The sequence below is a fragment of the Brachionichthys hirsutus genome, chromosome 6, assembly GCF_040956055.1.
Source record: "Brachionichthys hirsutus isolate HB-005 chromosome 6, CSIRO-AGI_Bhir_v1, whole genome shotgun sequence".
Classification (NCBI taxonomy): Eukaryota; Metazoa; Chordata; class Actinopteri; order Lophiiformes; family Brachionichthyidae; genus Brachionichthys; species Brachionichthys hirsutus.
Window position 1 is genome coordinate 9,717,879 of NC_090902.1, and position 9,505 is coordinate 9,727,383.

The 9,505-nt window shown below is 42.5% G+C and overlaps 2 protein-coding genes across 2 annotated transcripts; one reads left to right on the forward strand and one right to left on the reverse strand.

Moving 5' to 3' along the window:
- The first annotated feature begins 247 nt into the window (after positions 1–247).
- On the forward strand, positions 248–1,344 carry LOC137894547 (gap junction Cx32.2 protein-like). Its single transcript, XM_068739978.1, has one exon. The coding sequence runs from the start codon at positions 248–250 to the stop codon at positions 1,316–1,318; it is 1,071 nt and encodes a 356-aa protein (XP_068596079.1). The 3' UTR covers positions 1,319–1,344.
- A 4,392-nt stretch (positions 1,345–5,736) lies between these two features.
- On the reverse strand, positions 5,737–8,400 carry vma21 (vacuolar ATPase assembly factor VMA21). The gene is made up of 3 exons (XM_068739979.1): positions 8,257–8,400; positions 7,897–8,006; positions 5,737–6,696 (listed from the first exon to the last, which is right to left on the reverse strand). Exons 1-3 carry the CDS (start codon positions 8,316–8,318, stop codon positions 6,557–6,559), a joined length of 312 nt encoding a protein of 103 aa, XP_068596080.1. The 5' UTR covers positions 8,319–8,400; the 3' UTR covers positions 5,737–6,556.
- Positions 8,401–9,505: the final 1,105 nt, after the last annotated feature.

The window sequence follows — 9,505 nt, forward strand, 5'->3', positions numbered from 1 at the left end:
TATACCTATGCCTGTACCCCAGTTGCACACTGGGTTGTCAGTTTACCTCCAGAGAGAACCATTTGCCCTGATAACTGCTGGACCCGGAAAGACGTTTGTGAAAACTTCTGTGACGTTCAGAAACACTGCCGATTTATTTTTGTTTTTCATTTTCATAGACCCATTTTCATTTTCATGAGTATTGTAAAACACACTTTTATACTCTTTGCTTTTTCCTCGCCATTCCCAGGTCTGAGCTCACGCAGCCATGGGGGACTGGAATCTGCTCGGAAAGCTCCTAGAAAAAGCCCAGGAGCACTCCACGGTGGTGGGGAAGGTGTGGCTCACCGTGCTCTTCATCTTCCGCATCCTGATTCTTAGCGCCGCGACAGAGAAGGTGTGGGGCGACGAGCAGTCGGGCTTCACCTGCGACACCAAGCAGCCCGGTTGTGAGAACGTCTGCTACGACGTGACGTTCCCCATCTCTCACGTTCGTTTCTGGGTGCTGCAGATCATCTTCGTGTCGACGCCTACGCTCATCTACCTGGGACACATTCTCCATTTGGTGCGCATGGAGGATAAGCAGAGAGAGAAGGAGAAGGAACTTAGCCAGCATTCGGCCAAGCGCGTTCTTATTGCGAATGCGAACCAGAAAAAGGCTCTGGTGAGGGACGAGCAGGGCAGAGTGCGCCTGCGGGGCGAGCTCCTGCGTACTTATGTCTTAAACGTCGTCTTTAAAACCCTGTTTGAAGTGGGTTTCATTGTGGCCCAATATCTCCTGTACGGCTTTGAGCTGAAGCCCATGTACACGTGTAACAGACCCCCGTGCCCCAATGTGGTAAACTGCTACATATCCCGCCCCACAGAGAAAACCATCTTCATTATCTTCATGCTGGGGGTGGCGAGCGTGTCTCTGCTCCTCAACCTCATAGAGATCTACCACTTGGGCTTCACCAAGTGCCGCCAGGGCCTCACCTTCAGGAGAGGCAACCGCTCCCCCGAGAGTAGCCCCAAGGAGCCAAGCGAGGCCTCCGTGCCGTTTGCACCGAGTTACGACGCCTACTTCCACAGGCATCACCAGGTCCAGCCGGCCTACCCGCCCGTGCCCAGCTACAACGGCACGGACTCATCCTACCACCCCTACCACAGCAAGGCAGCGTACAAACAGAATAAGGACAACTTGGCGGTGGAAAGGAGCAGCAGCAAACCAGAGGAATGCGACCTGAAAGGAAAGAAGGGCGCAGCAGACTCGGCCCCTGGGTCACCGGCGCGAGCCGGGGCCGACCGCAGCGTCAAACACAGCAGCAGCAAGACGAGAATAGACGATCTGAAGGTTTGAGGGGGGGGGGGGGGGTATGTTTCTCTGAAGGGTCTTCAATTACTCTGAGTGCCCGAGTTTTCACGCAATTCCCCCCCGATTTTCCGAGCCCCCAGAGAATATTCTTTATTATGACTATACAAACGGCGAACATACCGAATGAAAGATTAAAGTATTTTCTTTCATCAGTAAAAAAAAAAAAAAGTGTGTTTTTCGTTCCGTTATTGGCCGTTGAAGAGATTCAGGTTTCAAAATAACGTCTTTAGACGTGAATGGCACTCAAAGAGTTAAGAGGACACAACGGAGAAGGTGCAGCTGAACGAGATGGGCCGGAAATCTAATTTCTAATGAACTTGCACCTGTTCAAGGCGTCCCATAGGCGGGTGCGTCACTGTTGCGTTGGACGGTATGTGGTTATCCATTTATCAATGTTGGTAAATATCAGTTTGTTTTTGAATTGATCGGAGTATGGAATGGAACTTTCCACTGTTGCCACAGATAATGGGCTGACTGTGGACGCGGAACCTTCGGAACATCGTCCAGAGAAGAAGGCTGCTGAGCACGTTTGAGTTCATCTGACAGGGTGAAAAGTCAAAGTGAATATTTTTTGGGATGCCCATCCCTGAGAGTTCATCTTCAGTGAAATGTCGTGCAATATTCTCTGACACGAGAAACGACACTGCTCTCAGGATCAGCCACGCCCTCTTTGCGTTGTGGCAGCCAGTACACAATTATAAGCATATTGTTTTGCTTCTCCTTCTTATATCTTTTATTGTTGTTGTGTGTGTCATGTGTTTTTTGTAATCCACTTGGTGACAACTGTTAATTTTCTCGTCTTAAATCTTCAAACCACCAGTTTTAAAAAATAAAACAACATTTCAATGGAACACATGTTGGAACTGTTATATATGTTCCCAAATAAATCAAGCCCATCAAGTTGAAATGATGGCGTTGGGGATAATAAATGATTCGATTCTATTTGAAATAAGTCTAACATAGATCTGTGACGGCAGAGAATTTCAAAATGTAATCTGGATTAAAAGATTAAAACCCTAAAACCTCAAATGTTTCAACCGGTTAAAAGCTGACCTGCTTGAGTGGGAATGAACATCTCATGCGTTAAATATTTGCACGTCTTACACTCATCGATGTCGGAAAAGCAGAGGACACGGCGCTGCTGGTATGGAGACCAAGAAGGAACCTGTCATTCCTTTAGATATACAGTATGTTCATCGTTGTCCATGCCGTTTAGGTCAGGGGGTGAAAAGACACACATTTTACTTTATTTAAAAAAAAGGGAATCCACTTTCCGAAGCTGCATTTTCTTGATCTACGTATGATTGAATGGTTTCTTGCTGTGCTGAAAGTCTTTCTCTCAGTAAGTTGTTCAGATCTGTCAGTTTAAGTGCTCAGGAGTGTTTTAAATGCAATCTGGCACTCCATAAATCAATAACTCAAGCAGAATAGTCTCTTTATCTTTAAAAGAAGAAAAGAAAAATCACTTGTGCTTTTACAAGTGAAAGTAAAATAAAAAACATAAGGGTTATGTGTGTTCCTGAGATGTTGACAGATGAATAGAAGAGAGTTATGAGCACAGATGGTCATCCAGCACTTTGAAATGAAAATCTTTTTATTCTAAGGCCAATCCTTCAAATTGAAGTTGAGTTGAATCTGAAGGTCAAGCCATTATAAGAGACACATATTTTGTGGAGAGGAAGAATGCTTCAATAAAGTTTATGGCTACAAACATTGAAACGGTTCTTATAAAAAAATAATATCAGACTCGAAGAAAATACCAAGATCAAAGCGGTAAAAGCAAATAAGCTGCACATGAGTACAAATTTGGGCTGTTTGTATATATGACAGAAGTAAAGCTTGGAATTCTACTCGTCTACATCTAAGAGGAAAACAACAGGAGTGTCTAATCCACTCCATCTGTCTGACAGCTTTATTTACAAGTTACTTTTCAGACTATATTTTTTTTACCATTGACAGTGAAAACCATGAATCCCCACATTTATGTTCGGTTTCGGCACTTTGTGATGCACTAAAGGTTTTTTGTGGTCCTTTGTGGTTTGAGGGGAAAAATCTGCTTAAGATAAAGAAACTATTTAAAATCCTTGTGTTTTTTTGCCGTAAATCGCAGAGCTGCAAACGGGAACCATTTTCTGAGCTGAAAAGATGTCATTTCACAGATGTATAGATTTCATCAGCTATTAAGGCTATAATGCGATGACGTGTAGAACATGCGATCAAGTAAGGTGAGCTCAACCCTACACAGTCACAGCAGTGAAATCGAAACAACACAATAACGTGACAAAAATATTGATCCAGGCTTTATGAGACATTGACAAAGATCATTCTATTGATCGATGAGTGGTTTAACTTACAGACATCTGACACATTCTTACAGATGAAGTTCTTTGGCTTGATGAAACAGCTCTTACATCTTTCGGTGACTGAAAGCAGGAGCTTCAGTTCATGCTTTCATCGTGTAGTATTTGGTGGCATCTAGTGTTTGTGATCTCAGATTGCAACCGACTGAAATCTTGCCTCGCTCTCTCTCTCTGGACAAGAATCAGTGTTTTGGTTTGTCCACTGTGGACCGCAACACAAGTGGAACCGGACTCACTCTTTATATATGCAAAAGCCAAGAATGGTTTCAACCAAAGTAATAATTTGATTGATAAAACCTTGCGCAGGACTGGAAGTCCGAGTCCACCTGCTTCACATAGTGTGGATTGAAGGCACCAAGCTTGAAAGTCTAATAATATCTAGAATAAATGTAATTCTTATATTTACCAGAACATGCATGAGGTAAATATTTAAAAAATAGAAATCTACATTTTGACAGTTCCAAGTTTGCACGGGGTTTAGGAGCTTTTAGTGCCGACATGCTTATGCAAGGTTTAATGAATCTGAATATTTTCTGACTTAGGTTTTTCCTTAGGAGAATGTAAATAAAGCTTGCAATAAAGTTTTACTACTATATTTGAATTCTGTCAAAAACAACTCATTTTGCTTGTGCAATGTAATGACCATAGAATAATGGCACCATCTGCATTAGATTGGCTCCCTATAAACGTCGCTTTCATTTACAGGTGATCCCCTCCTTTCATGTACTAAATGAACTAACTCTTTGTTGTTGCTGCTATGAGGGGAAAACTACTGTTCTGTTGCCAGCGGGAAAACCTCATGAGAAAAGTGTCCTTCTCTTGCTTCAAGCTTTACTGACCCAAACAATAAAACCTGTGATTTTTTTTTTTTTTTTAACATTGGAAGAAATTTAGGGATTGTTGCATGAAACTGCCACGAATTGATTAATTAAAAATTAAAGGTTCAGTCTGTAAGCTTTAGTAGTCGAGATTAAAATATGGAAAAGCTAAGTTTTCATCCGTTTTATAACCCGTCCTAGTTTTATACCTTCAAACTGGGTAACCAGTGACCTCATATTACAGCGGTTAGTCTGAGGGTTGCATCAGCTGCAGTCACAGTCGGTATTTTATGATGCTGTTAGTTTCACTTTATGTTCTCTTGAGGAACAAATGAGAGATTAACGTGTGGTTACAAGAATGGATTCCTTCGTGTCATTCTGTTGAAGCAGGAGAGTGAAAAGAAAGAGGCCATATGTGGGTAGCAATTTAGGGCAGTCAGGACAGTCGCTTTTGTCATGCTTAACTAATCTGACTCGTTGAAGTGTTGTGCACTCCCTCTATTGTTTGTCATCACATTGACATGCAACAAACCAGACAATGTGTAATAAATGACAAACATTTATGTGGCATAGCAACAGAAATAAACATTAAAAAAAATATCAGACAAAGGGATAACTGGGATTATGATTATAATCAGAGAGGGATTATGTTAGAAAGGAAAATTAAAATCAATCTACTGCTGATTCTGAGGCAGAAAACATCCCTGAGATTTAGGCAGCTCTGTCTCCTCGCCTCCTTCTTTGTGCCGCCTGCTGCCACCGTGTGAGCTCCAACGCAGACAATAAGGTATCTCATCACAGCAGACGCGTGGGAAAGTCAGATTAGCTAGTCACCGGATCCCAGACCTGATGGGAACTGCCTCCCATCAGGTCTGGGAAAAATTAGCACTTTGGAAAGGTTTTTATGAATATATGAAAAGAAAGTCTTACTTATAGCACATTTGCTTTTAGAAATAGTTTACCTTTATAGAATAACTCACATTTACGTTGCTAATTCAGACCATAATCTGGTTTTATGACTACAATGACAAAGTGCTCTACGTCCTACTGTTGAGTCATTTGAACTTGATTTTGGAGAAACAATACGAGAAAGGAACAAGAGGTGCACGATGACAGTCGCTTCCAGATGCAGCTCCATTTCCACCTGAGCTGATCATGACGTTCACACAGCAGATAACGTAAAGTTTAAAGACCAAATCTTTATATAATATATTCACCCTGGTTGTTAAGCATAAAATCACTTATCTATAAGCCACAGACAGACGTCACACACTATCGGGCCAGAGCCACTAAAAAGCAGAACCCTTTACAATATGTTTAATAAAAAAAGAGACGATAAGAAAACTAAAGACATCTGTTTTTGTCAGTCCCCATTACAGAACCGTTCTTGTTTTATATACACATAATTTATTGACCAATGCAGCATGTTCCATCACACAGACTGCACGTGCATCTAGATTCATAAATCACCAAACACCAATAGAAAAACTGTTTGTGTATTTTTAATGCAATTATTACCTAAATAAAATACCACCGAACCACAATTCACAAGTTAAAAACAGCTAACATACATGTTTACAAGGACAAAGAGATGACATTGGAATATTTCAGGACATAACTTATGGTTAAAACTGAACCGAAGAATCGTCTGTATCCAGGTAAGAACAGACATTTCAGGACATAGCCAGAAAACAAATGGATTTTTGGAGTCAACACAACCCAGTCCGTTTTCCGGCATGACAAACTCTTTACTATGAAGGGACTTGCAGCACTTGAAAGAGCCTCTTAAAAATACGGCCCCCATCCTCTTTCAATAAAGAGAACCAAACTCAAAACTTGGGCCAATAGAGGCTGAAGTGAGAGCACAACCAGCGGGCTCCAATCCCCCCCCCACGCCAGAAAACAATAAAACACTTTGCTGCTTTAATGTGGAAGCCAAAGCGGGAACCAGATCCCGTGAGGCTCTGGTTAGTAGATGGCGCTGTGTGTAGTGCCGGGGCCCACGGTGGGAGGGACGGGGTGCTGTGGATGGACGAGGGTGTGCCTTAATCGTCTTTGCCCTTCACTTGAGGCGTGCCTTCGTTCCAGGCTACATAAACAAACAAAGCCAAAACCACGTGCACGGCGAACACGGCGACGATGGCTGCATAGAAGTAGCTGTCAGAGCTGGACATCTTCATGGAACCTGCAAAATGGGGCAGAGAACAGTTAACCAATCAGCAGTACCGACCATCAGGCATGATGATTATCATTAGATGTCACAAAAGTCATCTCACATGCAACATCTGTTAATATGGCCGGCAGCTCATTCCCCTCATAATTAGATTTACACCGTCCACACGGTGATCTGGATCATCACCAAAAGGTTATAAATTGTTCTTGGTATCTTTATACACCAACCAAGAAAAGTAAAAGTGAATCGGAGTTGGGCTTCCAATGTTATATTTTTTCCTGACCTCATTCTGGATCCGATCCAGATGAAATTCGGTGGTGAGATAGAGATAGAGCCCCCCCTGAATGACTGTCAAATCGGTCAATAACCTAATTTTGAAGCTTCATTGACTGCAATGTTAATGAAAATTCCAAAGCGATCCAGAATCCAGGATCTCTTCTGGATTATCACCCAAATGTAATCATCTGTTCCTGCTAACATTTCCAAAATTTCAAGTTATCTTGCTAACAGACAGACAGACAGAGGGACGAAGAAACCGACTGACCTCGGCGACGACATAGCAGCCGCCTGGACGGACGTAAAAACGGAAATAATTTGAGCATCTCTACACAGACGGGGACGTCTACTCAAACTAACACGATGGGAAAGAGGACGATGAAAACAGATGTCGGTCCAATCTGACTCTAAAAAGTAACATGTCAAGAATGGACCAATACAGAAAATATTATATTACAAATCTCAACGTGCAAAGCTGTCAGAAGATTTGACGCCGAAGCAAGTAGCTGCGCACGGCAGAGATGTCTTCTTGTTTTATTTGTCTTAAATATGCCCGAATTTTTTGTGTGTGCTGCAGAATCTCCAAAAGTTAGTGTCCATCTTACCTTAAAACAAAATGTAGAATACCACTAACAGCAGTGGGTCAATACTATTGAACAAACATTGATAGATAGTAATAGATTACTTTCAAGCTAACCTACTGTTAGAGAAGGGGAATTGATTGTGGCTATCTCACACATTAGTCAGCTGCCGACTAATGTTTTTCTTTTTTTAAGTTCCTCCACGTCCTCGCGTTTCTCTTCAAAGCACTGACCTGGAAGCAACCCGCGCACAAGTCCCTTTATCTTTAATTTGCAAACCCTTCCAGGACATGCGTGGGTCTTGCCTTTAGTCACGCAACACACAGAACAAAGTAGTGTTATAGAAATCCCGCACCCTCAAAGATGAACGCCTTGGATGTGAAGTAGAGTCCAATGGGGAGCGTGACCATGAGGACGGTGAAGAACAGCAGCGTCTTCAGGGCCGACGCCAGGGAGTTGTCGTTTCTGAGAGCAAAAGTTCAGACAGGAGACAAATAAAGACATGGTGGGGTGGGTAACGAGACAACCACATGGACCGTCTGCTGATGTGGGGACGCTCCCGAGCGATCACTAACGTTCTGTTCCAGGCCTGAGGTCCAACACGAACTCGGGATTTACGGGGACAGAAGTCAGCCCACTTCAAGATGAAGATGAGACGCTTGCTAGCTGGCTAGCTAGCTAGCAGTTGATGTGCAGTAAATGCGCCATTTCTCACCCTCTGAAATAAGGCGGCGGTCCGGCTGCGACGTCTGAAGGTGCTCTGATCGATCCGTCCATCGCTGAGCTGATCAGGGGCGCGATGCAAAGAAAAGGGAAACGCGTTAGCTTTTCAGTGTCTTTACTGTCGCTGCGGAATCCCTCACTTACTTCCGCGTTGGGTCACGTGCGGTCGCGTGACGAGGGTGACGCGTTTTAATATCGCGAGGCCAGGTCCTTGTCTTGCGCGGTGGCGCAGTGGGGAGCGCTGTTGCCTCACAAGCAAGAATGACTCATCAGCATAAATGAGCTTTTTATTCATTTTTTTATATTAATTTAATGAGTTTTTCCTAGAGAGATTCCAGTTTTAGTGCAAATACCTCTTTTTATTTTTATTTATTTTATTTCCATAAATGCTGTACTCCATCAGGGTACACGGAATGTCTTCAGGTCATTTTTGACTTTGTACTCTCACTAAACCACAGTCACAGAGTCACTGATGCATTACAAAAAAACCACACACGAAATTGAGTTTATGCGCGCTTTAATAGATCTCAGATGAAATGATCATGTTCTTGTCAGGTGCAGCTTCACCACTCCACAAATGAAAGATCAGTTGCATAGACAAAATAAGAAAAGCATTCAGAGAGCGCAGATCTCTGCCGTGCAGCTCATTCCCCTCCTTTTTGCATCCGTAAATTGAGTTTTTACTGTTAAAATGTAATAACCACCGCCTCACCATTCTACCGGTTCATTGCATCAGCCATTAAACCTGCTGACAGCTTTTTAAAGGTTTTCATAAATATGAAGGAACGTGGAAAAGGATGGATGAGACTGGCCAGGGTGTCTTCATTGATCTGCTTATCCAACCTGAGGTAAAGTCTCTAGGATGGAGAGAGCAGAAGAGTGTTTTTTGGTGCCACAGGCCACTGAACATCATTTAAACATTTTATAGAATACTACAGTAATGGGAAAATAAAATGCGTCAGAATTTTCTAATTTTAATGCCTCATTGCACAGAAAATAATAAAGCACTCTTAATTGGCAAGCATTTGTTCGCTTCTTCAATAAAAAACATTCAAACCTACTTTCTGCAGTACTACAGTATCTGTTACTAAAATAATGTTGTGCAGGACCTGCATTAAAGCAATATTAAGAAGAAAAGCACTCAGATCATCTGGATCACCATCAAAAGGTTCTAAATTGTTCTTGATATCTTACACCAACCATGAAAAGAAACAGAGAATCGGAGATGATGTGTATTTTTA